At 36.4% G+C, this 15523-nt stretch overlaps 1 protein-coding gene across 15 annotated transcripts in view; it reads right to left on the minus strand.

Moving 5' to 3' along the window:
- Positions 1-15523, minus strand: part of COBL (cordon-bleu WH2 repeat protein) — a 152408-nt gene that overhangs the window by 71748 nt on the left and 65137 nt on the right. For all 15 annotated transcript variants that reach the window (XM_084508434.1, XM_084508435.1, XM_084508438.1 and 12 more), the window contains one exon: positions 270-464. In XM_084508434.1, coding sequence (XP_084364560.1) covers positions 270-464 — 195 coding nt within the window. The remainder of the gene's footprint in view (positions 1-269; positions 465-15523) is intronic.

The following is a 15523-nucleotide window of genomic DNA, read 5'->3' on the forward strand; positions in this document are numbered from 1 at the left end:
ATAATAATGCTTCACATAGCTTTTCTCATTCAGAAGAACTCTTGATAGTGGGAAAAGCTTGGGGAGGTCTCAAGAGAGCTAAATAAAGTATGTACAAACCCAATGCTTTTTCTAATTTTATTTGGTAAGATTAATTTTGGTAAGTGCTGTGAAGACCTGCTGCAGTTACTGGCTAACCAACAGATGTGTGAATGACTGCAACTCTGACAAATGAACTGAGGGTAGTCAGCACATTCAGCAAAGAAGCTGATTTCTGTGGTTTCAGTTACCTGTACTGCCATCTTTTCCTGTCCGCTCATCTCCATGTTCTGCAACGGAGGTGTCACAACTGGAGGAGGAGGTGCTCTGCGCTTTTTCACTTCTGGGTTTGCTGTCATTCCTGAGATGTTACCAAGGGACAGCGATGAACCCAGGCTACTGGAACGAGAATTCACCGAAGGAGAGTTTGGTGCCGTGGAAAAACCCTGTAAATGGATTAACATGTTGGATTAACATCACTTTTTAAAAACAATGGGAAAGAAAGAAGAAAAACAAGACACATCTGGTTACCGTTTAAACAATGATATGAATAGTCATATACGTTTCTTTGCCAAACTTGCTGAATTGCAAACTGTAACTTTTGGACACTTCTAAAGGTCAACTGGAACAAAGCTTACAGGCAGAATTAATAAATCAGAAGGCACTATGAGCACCTACTGCAGCTTAACAATACTGATGATAGGAACACTACTGCTGCTTGCTATTTAAAATATAAGCTTAAATTACACGTAGTACACATTTCTGAAAGCCAGATTTACTCTCAAGTGAGAACACAATATTAATCAGATGCTGCCTGTATACCAGGCTTGTCTATTTTGTTATTGATATGCTTGATTTACCTAAGACTTCTCTGCAGCTTCACAGAAGAAAAAATCTTCTACCAATAAATTATTTCAAATTTACATGAAAAATCAAGCATAAGTATTTACAATCTGCTAAAGCCAACCAATGAATCTGGTCAAAAGACATCCCAGTGACAGGTACCACTCCAGATTTAAACAGGCCCAGATGAAAGGAGAAGCAGAAACTATTTCACTAATTCCTTAATGTTAAAATTTACTTAGGCTCAAAACTTAATAAAATCAATGGAAAAATGTCACTGATTTCTGAACAAGACCTTCCTACATTTTTATATTAATATGCAATCAGAAATACATACAGTCATACAGTAGTAAATCCATCAATAGAAATGGACTAGGAAACATGATTACTTGAAAATGTGCATTTTTATTTTAGTTTGGACAACTGAAATTCAACTTATTTGCATTTTTAAATTTGCTAACGATGATCTTGTAAATACATTTCCCTCAAAACCTGTTAGTTCCCTTTCGTTATTTATATTAAGAGAAGCCTCCATGCTAACATTACTATTTAATTAAGTTATGAGACAGTTGTTTCTTCTCAGAAATGGCTTCTGTGAAATCATTACTGATACCAATCCACTATGAGCTGGAGAGAGATACCTACTCTGGAAGTGAAGGTTGATGACCATGGTTGATAATGCTGTTCTTATCACAACAGAACATGCTACTGCATGTGCAAAACTCACCCATCCAGGATGTAAAACTCTCAGGTGAAATTTTGTTCAAGACCACAGAATACATACTAGCAGGAAACTAAAGACCACCACAAATCTCATCACTTTACAAATAAAAGAAGCTGTTCTTTCAACCTAAGTTCTCTAGTCTGGGAAGTGGAGGAAATGCTCTTCCTCATTTGTATGACTGCTTCATTACTGTGGTGGATACGCATGAGATAGTAGGATAATTCCTTTCTACAAGTGTAAAATCTTAGGTAAAAATTTAAAACATGGGGCATTGAGCTCAAAAAGACAATTAATTTAATTTGAGCACTGTTGAGGAAGCACTCATGAAGCATAATGAGCTAAAATATATAGCATCACAAAATATACACACATAATACAGGTTCCTGACTGCCTAGCAAGGTTCAGTATTTTGTAGATTCGTATGAAAGCAACTGAAAATGGTAATCCAGATAACAAATTGTTTTGTGTCCTGACCTCCATGTGATAATTACCACTGACTTAAAACTATTTGCTGGACTTTTTGGTTACCTTTTACTTTGCACACTGCACAGACTTCACAATATTTAGCACAAACAATGCATAGTACCAGCCTCCTCTGATCACCTGTAGTTTTACTAAAGGATTAGAGCAGTATTTGCCAGATCTTTTTCATGACTAATTTCTCTGAACTGACTAGCATCAATAGTTTTTTCACCTTTCTAGCAAATGAACAAAAAAGCTCTAATTGGAAGGTGGGGTTTAAGAGACTTGGTCTAATCTTATAAATTAATAAGCTTTTTCCTTGCTCCTACATCTCAGGCAGTGGGAAAAATAATGATCTACTCTAAAACCTATTAAGTTTTAAGTTGATCACAGTCCATATTGTACCTGGTTCTACAAAATAAACTTTGTTCACTCCTGAAGAAATGATTGGGTTCACATGGTGAAATACACAGTAGTCTCCTTTTCCTGCACACTTACAAAAGGACTGAACAAAATCATTTTAAAGTTTATTCTACAGGCTATGCTTTTGTGACTGTTTTAATTCTTTGATTTTCCTTACTGCATTAAAAGGTTGAGAAAATTTGTTCACAGATTTACAGATAAATGAAAACAATAAATAACCCAAAATCTTCCCTCCCAGTATTACAAATACAATGTACTGATAAGAACATAGGATGTACCTAGATTTAAATTAATATCCCATTCAATTCTAACTCAGTGTCTTGTGGTTCCCTTTTCAGGCACTTTCAGATCACTGTGAAGGAACGCAGTCATGAATAACTAAACATTTTAACCTATTTTTCTAAAGCTTAAATTTCCTAAGAGAAGATACAAGGAAAAAAAAGTAATACTAATATGAAACTGTAAATAGTCAATAATAAAAAGACTTTATCAAGAGAAAAAAATGAAAAACTTGGAAATTCCTCTACTTTTTCATCACCCAGTTCAACCTTGATATCAAGCCCTTTATTTACTGAGTGAGCATTTCAAGAATATTCATGTTGAGACTTTTCCCCTACAATAAAAACATACTACTTCTTCCAAGGGAATGGATTGAGAAAAACATCAAAGTAGTTTTGAAAGCCCCATCATACAGCAGTGAGAGCTCTGTGTAACTGGAGGCAGATCTTCAAGTTCTCCCACAAGTGGAGCCCTTTTCATTATCTTTAAGGAGAAAAAAAAAAAACACCTTTGGACATGAACCATTGATAAAAGTGTTTTTGGCATTCATTTGGATTCATTTTTTGTTGTAAACCTGACCTAGAGAGACAACACTTTACCCAGCTCTAAAATATTTTAGGTTCAGTTAGATGTATTGCAGCTTCTTTTCAAATCACTGGATTTTGGAGACAGGTTTCAGACAGGCTAGTAGGGCAACAAGTAAGAGCATACAACATTAACTAAGCAAACTTGCAGGGACCTGATATGCACAAGTCATTTGCCCAAACTCCCTCTCATTTGTTCTTGTTTTAATTTGTTATCAGCGGACCTATTTCAGTGGGACTACTCAAATTATAGCAGCATAGGTGAGAGGAAAACCAAACTGAAGCACTACAGCCAGTATAGTTGTCTGAAGAAGACAGCCCTTATCTCCTGTTTCATTTGATAACAGGCTATGGTTAATGTTTTGTTCAGAATCAAATTTGGCTCCTACAATCTGTGTGTTTTTAACTACGCTGCAGAAAAAAAATAATAAAAAAAAATCAGGGCAATGAATTATATAAAGAGCTTTTCAAAATGTCTCCTGACTCGTAAAATCATAGTCTTTGCTAGACCACTGGTATTACAGCACTTTGCCTGCCGTTCTAACAACAATTAAGTAATGCAAACTAGCAAGAAAAAAAGTTTCCTCTTCTTTTTTCAAATTAAGCTGAAGCAAACAAACACAGATGGACCAGCATAGGTCACCAGTAAACCTGGCCTCTAATTGAGCAAGTGTCTTGAACAGGTCTTAAACTTCAACCCCAGACCAAAGTCCATTTCAGTTCCATGAAGCAGATGTTGGAAGGAAGCAAAGAACAGCTACATCTGTTCTGATGTATACATTGTTTAGTGTTACACTTGCCGTGGAGTTTTTTCCTGCTCCTTAAACTTCTGAAATATAAGGGACCTTCTTTATTGTTAATGCATATGACTCTTTAGGGATAAGCAGTTTAGTTTCAGTGTTTTCCTCCCAGTTCTTCTAGTGGAAAATTAGCTTTTGGATGGCCAGTACTGTTTAAAACACAGAAGCATAAAGGCTCAGAGTAATCTGGTGACTTAGGCATACCGATCCCATGTTCAAAAGAATTTGACTTTCCACAAGACTACCAAAGGCCATAGCCCACTGAACTCAAGACAGGTTATGAGTCTAAAGCAGAGGCAAGTCTGTGTTCCTAGACCATCACCCTGCAATGCAATTATAAAATGCCTTTTGCAAACTATTCGCTTTTTAAGGATGAACAGGAGAGGAGCTCTCACATCTTACAGGTACTTCAAAAAAAAAAAAATATAAAGATCGTATTAATAAACAAATTTAATTTTAAACTATCTATTAAAAATCCATTAATATGTAACAGTACTGTTGTGAGAATTCTGTTTTACAAAAACAGGTACCTATAAAAAGGGAAGTCATCTTATGTTTGTTTCCAAAAGATATCCCTGATATAAAACTCGCTTACCCAAAGCCCTGTTATTAGCATTTCCTTGATTTTCTGATGACACTAAGTGGCATTTAAAGGTCAGCAAGGAAGAGACTGCAGCTTGCCTGTGAGAGCGATCTGACTTCCCGTTCCCTGTCCACACCGGTCAATAAAAATTTTTCAAAATGTCAAGTTCTTTTCTTGTGAGGTTGCTATAGCCAGGGCTTTCTTCCGCAGCTCTCTGCCAAAACCCACATGCTTGAGCTCTCAGTCTTGTTATGCAACTTCCTTCTGAGAAGTTTTTAAATCAAAGGTAATCAGTTGGGTTGTTTTTTAGCACGTGATGTATGGGACACATCAGCAAAAAGTTTTTTTTTTCCCCAAGAACAGAGACAAAAATAAGAATACAATATCATAACAGAAATTATTTTTTTTATAATTATACCGTGGGCAAATATGAAAAATAAGATCTAGAGCAGGGAGACAAATCCATCTACACAGTGACAAGAATATTTATGCCTGTTGCATGTTTAAACTCCACTAATGTAAACTCTTATTGATTTGCTGAATGATACCCCAACTGGTTACAATTGGCCATTTAAAATGCCAGACATGTTATGTCAGATCTACTGCACAAATTAAAAGTTAGTCTGCTTTCTTTGAGATGATACTGAAATTCCTTATACTAGCATTAAATTTGACAACACCAAAATTGAATCCAAGCTCCTTTGCTTCAAAACTGAAGCAAAATACTGCCATTGATGAGATTGCTTAGAGACTAAAAAAAAAAAAAAAAAAAAAAAAAAGAAAAAGAAACTGTGACCACTCAAATTTTCCTTTTTAACTGGCCACATTGAATATGGTTTGTTTTTTGTATTCCCTGAATCATCATATCATGATGGTACTTGCATACAGCCTGCAGCCAGAAAGCAAAAAAATCTTTTATTGCTCTGATTTTTTTTAATGAATTTTTATGCAATTTACTTTATGGTGGTTTATCATCTCATTCTCTGTTCATATTGGTAGGAAATAACCTGGTAATCTCTCTCAGTATTAAAAGAGAAGGACAACTATTTAATTTTTACAGCAGTAAATCATATGGGCATTATCATCTTGATTTTAGATATCTGATGAGGCTTTCAAGGTCCTACTGTAAAAGTTTTGAGTTATGTTTTAAGTCTGTACAACTTCAACCCCACCTTACACTTGTGTAAGTCTATTTTAGAATCTAGCCTGCAATTCCAGATCCTTAAGGCTACGTGGTGAACATCAGAATACTCAGACAGCCAGAATCAGAAATGCCTAAAAATTTTCTCTCTCCTGTGCCCTTTCAGTTCTCCCTTACCATGGCCAACCACATTTCTTCCATTTTAGTAACAAGTTTGTTAATCAGAAATCCTAGCAATGCCAGGTGCAAGGAGATCACCTACTTTACCAGGTCATCTACTGTATTTCCCATCACTGAAGTAGCACAACCCAGCTGTCCCTGCAGAAGTTACTAAAACCTTCCTATGACAAAGGTCCACACTATCCACAATTACTCTGTTTTACTGCTTAACTGTCCTTAACATAACAAAATATTTTTCCTTGTACTTTAAGTACAATTTCCCTTCTGAGAAGTTTATCTGATTCCTTCTTGTCCTCACCTTAGTAAGGTCATTCAATGTAAAATATCCCGATGTCTCTAGAGCTACGAGTGCAACTTTGGTTTATGTTTACTTTGCACCTCCTGTGGTGTCCAACCTCTTTGAAAGAGTAGAGAAAAACCTAGGTGATTGTTCTTTCAGCCTTTATAGTATGAAAGTTACCACCTGGGAACTACAAAAGAGGAAGCCTCCAGGAGAAAAGTTTTCAGAAACAGTCAGAGGAAACTTAAGAGTGGGCTGCTTGTGAATTTCTAATATTAAATAAGTGTGGATATTATTTCAAGCCCCGTGCACTACACTGAGAACAAAGAGGGTGCCCAAGCAGAGAGCTTCCAAAAACCTTTTTTCAGTTTTTGTTAAGCTTTTTGTGTGTGAAGTAATCTTCAGAACTCCTTTGTCGCTTGGAAATCTGACAAGTATTGAATGAATATAGCAAAATTCTCAAAAAAGTTTATTACTTTTTTATGAACAGTGAAATATTTGAGTTTGATGCTTAGGAATATTATTTTTTAAATCAGATCATTAGTGGATTAGAAAACATGGACTGGGAATACATGCATTCCAGCTAAACATAAACTTGTCTAAATTCTTGGAAATGCAAAAATTGGATGCAGTATAATCACACCTAACTGCTAATATCAGCATCACCTACTACTGCTAACTTCCTCAGTATTCAAGCAGTCTCAGATCACAAATTTAATCTCAGTTCTCCAAAGCTGAATGAACTATTGTGGCACATATAAAGCAGTGGAATACACATCTATGAATTCAACAGTGTGTATATAATATTCAAGTACTTTGTTGAGATTGTCAATTTATATTTTTTCAAGATTTAATAATGGATGTGATTCCTCAGTATTTTGAGAATAGAAGCTGTCCCTGAAGTATGGCTCAATATAGGAATTTGCAATAAAACCTGCTGACTCTTCCATTTTAGCACTGTACTTCAAAACCTCTGGTGATTTAAAGTTCAGTATATTTACTCCAAATAATCTCTCCTTTTCCATTTTTCACTATTCCGATTTTCCCAAGCCACACGACTCTTCATGCTTAATGTAATTTTTGTCTACTCAAAACCACTCCTGTGTCAAAAGTAGCAAGAATTCATCTGAGAAAGTATCCCTGCTAGAAAGAAAAAAAACAGTCATATATCAAGGGAAATGGATGCAATGATTTCCTTCCATCACAGCCATACATGCAGATGAGGGAAGACAATCTAACCTCATTTATGTTTGTATGCTTGTATTACCTCTTCTGTTTAAGTGACAGTGTGCTGCATATATATTAAAAAAAAAAAAAAAAAAAAAAAAAAAAAAAAAGTGTATCCCAGCAGAATAAACAAAAATAAACTTTTTCGACAGGGGAGGGCAGACACTACATTTTCTAACTGGTGGACAGAGGGAAAGAAGGCAGATCAATCTCTAAACATTCTCATAAGGCGGGAGCAGGAACCATGCCTCCTGGTGATAATGGGAAGAACTAAGTGTTTGAATCAGTGTTTGGGAGGCACACAAGAATTATTTGTGCCCTCTGATATCAATCCAGACACTTAAGTCACTGCAGTAACAAGCAAGCATGCACCCTAGGGCCTTGTGAATCAGAGCTGAGGAACTTGGTAACAAGAAGGGAAAACATCTTGATTCAGAGCTCTTAGCATTGACAAGCCAACCTCAGTTCAGTGCAGTGAAAATGCACCTGCTACAGGTCTGTCTCATGCTCAGTTTGTTTAGTTTCTGCCACTGAGTGTCCTGTGAAGGATAAAAAATCATTTTGTTGAAATCTGAAGCTAATTAGTCACAAATGAAAGAAACTTAGGTTGCTGAACATTCTCTTCTAAACGAATGTGATTGGTAAAATAAGTAGGTGTATGTTCAGAAAAGCAAGCTTCAGCTCATAACCACACAAGCTGAGATATTTTCCACTTAATATTCCAGATATAAAGTAACTTCTGCCTTCTACCACATTCTCAATTTCCAGAAATACAACTAAAAATCTGTGAAACATAAAATTATTGGAAGATATTTCAACATTGTTATAAATCTAATGACATCCACGAAACAGCCACAAGCTTTAGCATGCATGTGTTACATGCATATCTAATCCCACAAAATGCCACGTTAAGATAAAGGTGACATACAGATCACAGAGAAATCAGACACATTTATGCACGAGCTCCCAGAACACGTCAAATTCCTTCACGCCCTTCTCGTGCTGTGTACCTGATACCATCCGGCTAAATGCTTTTGATTTATTTATTTTTTTCCCTGGATGACAGATGTATTTTAAATAGCTCTACAATGTAAATATTCTTGGTGTTGTTTTGGATATGTAAATCCCAGTGAGACAAAACCATCATTAACATAGCACAAAAAAATACATCAGCACTGTATATTTTCTGTCCTATGTGGTAGTTTAATACAACGTTTACTGTCCACCACTCTGGCAGGAGGTAGGACTGCATGCAGGCTGCAGAAGTGAATTTGCAAGTCAAGCTGAACCACGGGTGACAGTGTGATGCTGGCAGGTGCTTAAAATAGTTTCCTTGCATTTCATACAGGTGTGAAACGTTTGATCTTGTCTTTCAGAAATACATAGACAACTTTGTGCGTTATTTGTTAGAATGCTGTCTTTTTCTTTCTTTAAAAAAAAATAAAATACTGTTTGGGGAAAATACCAGAATCAATTTATATACAAAACGCACCCTCTCAGGGCTGATTTACAGCTTTCTGGTTAGACTACTAAAAACTCATCTTCCACAAGTCCAACACTTTTTGTCACAACACATTGTCAAAATGCATCAGCCGATTAAAAAAAGACCATATTTTGAAATATAGATTTTTCATAACTGTCAGAAATATGAATATGTAAAGGCAATATGGGGAAAAAGATTAAATTCAAAATATTATCACAAGGGAATGGCTAACAAAATAGTCAGCAAATTCAGCTACTTACATTATTTATCATTTTTTGGATGGTTGCATGCATATAAACTAAATAACTGTATCATTATGACAGATAAATGACAACATGAAAAAAAAATCGTCATGTAATATGCCAAGCAATTAAAAAAAAAGGAAGGAGGGGGAGAATAAACTATAAAGAAAAGGGAAGGTTTATCCAAGATAAAATGTCTCATCAAATGGGGATGGAAGATGGACTTGCACTGATAGATGTGGAAGAAGCTTGGTGAATTACAAAATGAACTGGGAAAAAAACAAAAAACAAACAAACAAACATGGAAAACACCACAAGTCTCTTTTGCATATCTGTCCAAGTTGTTCAAAAGGAGAAGAGGAAGAAGTATTAAAGAAAATAGGAAGAAGTAGGAAGAAATAGGGTAGCAACAAAGAGATGGTCATTGCAGATAAAAATGAAGTGGGTATGTTCACCAGATTTGACCAGAGAGGAAACCCCTGCAGAAATTCAAACACAATAATCTGGAAAAGGAGAGGAGCAAAGCAAAGAGCAGAAGACTTCAGAAAATGTGATGATAGAGTACTGGCTCATATCCTGGAGAAGAAACAATGAGCTCAGGAGATTATGCACAACAGAAAACATATTCTGCAAGAAAATGCAATGATTGTTCATATGTTAGTCCAGGAAGATGGCAATGTTAATGCTCAGTTGTTGATATGAGAATGGTGGTGGTAGGGAAATCATATGAACATAACTCAAACTGGTAAAGATTCAGCACTGAAAAGAAGAGGGAAGGGGGTGAAAATATGGATTTGTGAGTATGTAATAACTATTCCTGTGCTAGGAATTCAATGCATACAGACACGCAATGAGGCAGATTGGAAGAAAATAACCAAAGAAACATCTTAAAACCAACCAAAAGATGTCTACAAGTCAATGACAGACACTAGTGGAAAAGTACGTTTTAAATAAAGGAGAAGTGAGAATTACAGAGGAAAATTCACATGGATTCTAACATTCAGTTCAATGTTCGTATAGAAAGGAGACAAAAATATCACAGCAGAAGGGAAACAAAAAGGAAAGAACATTTAAAAAGAGTCTGTTTACACTTGGCCATGGGAAGGCCATTAATAAATCTAGTGAGAACAATCTTGGAAGAATGAAGATGGAAAAAGCCAAATTTTTGTAAGTCTGAAAAGGCTGCTTTCTCCTTTCAGTTACACTTTTGCATTATTTAAAAATAGATGAGCTCAACCAAATAGTGAAGCACAACCAAGCCAAAAATCAAAATCTGTCTTTATTAATGGCCTGGCAACAGACTCCAGGAAAAGGGGAGTTCAAAAGGTCAAAGACCAACAACAGCAAAAAAGACATTTTCGTAATTTCCACTGGTGTTAAGCATTCATCAATCATAAATAACCGCAAAAAGGATCAGAGGTCCTAAGCAAAATTAATTCATCATTGCAGTAAGAGGTTATTTTTTCTAGGCTCAGTGATTCTTTTAAATCAATCAGCCAATGTGATCAGTCCATGGAAGATATAAGCTGCCGTATTTGTGATATATGTCTTTATAAAATTCAAAGTATTTTGAAAAACTACCAAGAAGAACTTCCACCGCAATAAATTCTTTTAACATATAGGGGCTAGAGTTGAACATCTTCAGTATATTTTCACTGTAGATATGCCAATGTATACTGGAGGAGGAGATGGAAATTTCACTTAAAACATACAATTTAAAAAATATCTGCTCTAATGCCTGTATAGCCAATTCTTACGGGACCAAAAATATGAATAAATCCTGGCATGAGTTTTTTGTGTATCTGTTTAGTTTCAAAGAAATAATTTCAATTTTTTACCAAAAGCATTTTTACGCCAGGTAAATTAAAATGAGTTCCCTCCCCCATTTTAATGGAAGTGGTGCCCCCTTCAGCAAATTTTACAGAGACAAAGAACATTAACAACTGATTCTCATCATCCTTCAGGACTGCTGAGCTTGTGACACATATGAATTTTGGCCTCTGAAAATCATTACTTGGTAAAAATAGTATAGCTATTGATGAATGGAGAAAATCTGCACTGAAATTCAAAGGGAAATTTCCACTGAGATCTAGAGAACTTCTCTAAAGTCAAAGAAGTTGCTCTGATTTACTCAAGCTCAGGGAACTGGCTTCCAGTTCCAGTCCCTATAGTCCAATTCCCACACAAATACTTTGTTAATTTAGAATGAGGTTGTGCAACTACTTTTCCCTTTGAAGTCTATGGTAACTGTAGGTGTTTAGCTAGAGGGAGACAAATAAAATCATCCAACTGTCAAAGCAAATTTTCAAAAAGGAAGCTTTATAATTTTTTTAATGATAAAACTGCCAAAAATATTACTGCAAAATGATGCAACCTCTGAAGATTTTAAAATTTACATTAGAAGAACAAATCAGCTTCTGAACTCTGAATTTAGTGCATATCTTAACAGAAATCCTAATTACAGAGTCACTAGGAGGACTCTAGCAACATGAATCAGATGTCGACAGCCAGGAATTTTACTGTTTTAATTAGCCCTTTCAATTGTCTGTGCGCGCGCGTGTGTGTACATAACCTGTGTGTGTATATGCATGTATATACATACATACATGGGTATGTACACACAAATTTTATTGCTTCAATTAGCTCTTTCAAATGCCTGTATACGTGTTTATGTGTGCATGTACACATACTTGAATACAAAGAGCACAACATCTTGGGAACTGCACCTTAAAGGGGAACCCAAGCCAGCCCCCAAACTGTATCTGCGGTTTCCATGCTGAGCATTTCTGGCAGCAAGTGATGGCACTGAAGCAGACCAGCCTTCTTTAAGGAGATATGACAGCTTGCTGCTTAAGACAAAGACAAAAAACAAATTCACACAAGTTCACGCACACTATGATCAGAAGGTTAATGATCAGGTACTGATGTCAATAAATCATTTTGATTTACAACAGCTGAATATTTGGTCCCAGTTTGACTGTGGTGGTCAGGAAATATGAGTATAGTGGTGAAGAGAAGGTATAGAGACAACATTTTGTGGCTGGACAGTGAAGAGAGCATATCCAGGTGATACGCACATCCATCTTTTGTTTCATCATACTATAGATCAATACCTAGAGAAATTAAGCTTGTCCCATTAGAGTTGAAACATTTAGGTAGAAAATATGCACACTTATATTCTGAGGAAGTCACAAGGATCTAAAAGTCAAAAGTCATTTCAGGATCTAAGTCTTGCAAGAGCCATAAATTTAGATTTAAAGATTCCTCTCCATTCTGGAGGATTCTACAAAGGCCCTTTAGAGAACAATCAAAATCCTCAACATGCTGCCAAAAATCACACAAATTCAATAACTGGGCACAGAAGCACAGGTTAAGAATGAAGAAGCAGATCTATCTTTGAATTTTCTTAGCATCTTATTCAAACATGAGTTCAAATAATTTTGGCCTTTTAATTCTTCTTATTGTAAGCATTTATTATTATAGTTATAATGCTGACTTCTAAATAAAAGTCAAGATAGAATATAGAATACTGCAAAATGACTGGACGTACAGCTGTGGTGGAGCTCAAGCAACCGCCTTTTCCACTCACCCACTTTTATGTATATCATTTCATATTTCATCTTCCTTTGCAGAATACTATGGCCAACTATGTTTTTCCAAGTCTATAAATTCAGTACATTTTTCCTCATGACTCCAGAGCCTGACTTTTGATAGTCCTAAAAGACCAAATTTCCAACTGTGTATAACTTTGTTTCCTATGCGGATTTAGTGTGAAATACTAAGAAATTAAAGCACTCTGATTTATACGTTCACATTGACTGGACTATTCCAAGCCATTGGAGTGCACTCCCCATGGAGGAGCCGTGGAAGAAATTTTTCAAGTTCAGCTCTGAATTTAAGTGGCAGTGAAGTTAAAATCTGTGGAATCAGATACAGCATATACCTACATTTGGACTTTCACCAGCAATGGGACAACTAGCTCTTATAAAAAATTAGTGCTGAGAACTCTGCTTATTTCTCTGGGTATGCACTTCTTCAGATAGCAAAGAAAAATTTGCCTTTGCAACAAATTATTGGTTGGGGAAAGCCACTCCTTCCTTCACCACTGTTTGCAATTCATCTTCTGCAAGACTTAACTTGTTTACTTTGGGGTTTTCTCCCTCCCCAATGGGAAAATGTTCTATAAATTAAGCAACTTCAAGGGGTTTATCTGTGTCAACTGTCCATCAAAAAGGAGCTAAGTTCTTATGTTTTCAAAGAGGACAGTGAAGTTGCCAGCAGATCTTTCTCCATACAAAAGAGAATCTAAAGTAGCAGAAGAAAGAATGATTTTAAAATGGCCTAGTGTAGATAATGGCTAACAGCTTGTAAAAGACATGGTCTGAAGCCAATTGAAACCAACAGGAATTTTTCCACTGGCTCTAGTGAGTTCTGCATCATGTCTCCAATGGTCACTCTAACTTTACGATGCCAAAAGACAGTAACAATGTGATCTAAACTATGCTACCCCTTCTCCAGCATATCTTTTTCTTCAGTATATTCCCAAACTCAACGAAAACGACAACAATGCCAGAATAGAAACCACAGCTCTTATTTTTTAAACACTACATTTGACTACAGATACTGATACTTTAGTTTCTGCTGCTGAAGAAATGAAGAAATTAAAGCCCCTTCCAAAAATACATGCATTAATCGAATCACAACCAGTTGGCAAAGAGTTGTATTAGATGTGTTACCAAAATGCACATTATGAACAGAAAGCCTAAGGAAAGAGCACATGATTAGACACACTGATGTATAGCCTGGCTGTGTAACTATTTCGAGAGGGTTTAAAACAACAAAATGCAAGCACCCCTAGCCCCTCACCCCAAATGATGTTAAACAGAATTTGAACAAATTACTACAAAGCTAACAGACCCTATACTACTTTCACCCTCAGCATGATGCTTTCTTTTGATTTAATATTCAGCCACAGGAAATTAAAAGTAGGATAATATATTAAGACAGTTCACAATCCAAAGCAAAAGCACTGAGAAGTCTTGAAGCCTTGTCTTTTCTTTGCACAGGCATAGAAGGAAGGGTTTTTTCCTTAATTCAAAGAGGTTGCATTGAATTTTTTCTCCCAAAACATTTTTTTTTTTGGTGGTGGTGGTGGAGGCAGCTTTGGAAAGGCATGTTGCTTTTAATTATCTACTAGTTAATGACTTTGACTGACTTGTACAATTGCCAATATTTTTAGTTGATATTGCCTTTCTGACCTGTAGCCCTTAAACTGGAACAAGGACCTTGTTTAACGTTTGTTAAATTTAGACGGCGCCACTATCCACTATTACCCCCCTCCCACCCCTGCTGCACTAATCTCCCATGCCAGCTGCTCAAATGTTTACATTTGAAGGGCTTTCTCTGTTTGTGCAGAAATGGTCTCTGCACAGTATCTCTCATCTGTACATTTGCCAGAATCAAGGCAAGAAAAGCCTCGCTGCTGGAATTCTTGATTAATAAATAGTCTTAAATGCTTCTTCTTCCCTTCCCCCTTCTGTCAAATCCATTGCCATTAGGTTTTTATAAGGCAAAACTCCATAGTGCTCTTTATTGGCCTGACTCTTGTCCTATGCAAACAACTGTAAATCAGAACAAGCTCCATTTGGAGTCTATGAAATTACACCATCTCTGTGCTGAAACTGGGAGAGATCAAAATCAAGACGTGTACCTGAACATTTGCTGGGATGGAAAGAAGAAAATGTTATAATCAGAGGAGGGAAACAAACCAACGGCACTAACAGCCATAAATCTTATGCTAATCTCTCCATCTCTCGTTGGTTTGCTTCAGAGTGGCTGTACAGCTCACATCCTAGACATCAGTTCCACCCGGCTCTCACCGGGTCACCAAGGTGCTGAACCAGCAAAACACATGAACAGGTGCTCAGGATGACACTGGAAAAGTCAATGGGTCCACCTCCTGCACCGACTGCTCATCATCAAGCTCTCCAAGGCTATGTCTTGCTATTTGCCTTGATCTCATTTCCCTTCTTCTGGCCTTCCAGGTGACCATTTTTAAAGCCAGAAATACTTTCCCTGGTTTTCCCGAGTACTTTGAGAATGGCTTAAAAGTGTAAGTGACAAAAATAACAACAAAACCAATCAATCAAAAGTCAACAAGAAAGTTATCTACCTGTAGGTATCACAACTTCACTCTATGTAAATCTTCACAAAAACTGACCACTATTTGTCGCTCTCCTTTCCCTCTCCCACTT

Source organism: Aythya ferina (genome assembly GCF_964211825.1).
Source record: "Aythya ferina genome assembly, chromosome: 2".
Taxonomy (NCBI): domain Eukaryota; kingdom Metazoa; phylum Chordata; class Aves; order Anseriformes; family Anatidae; genus Aythya; species Aythya ferina.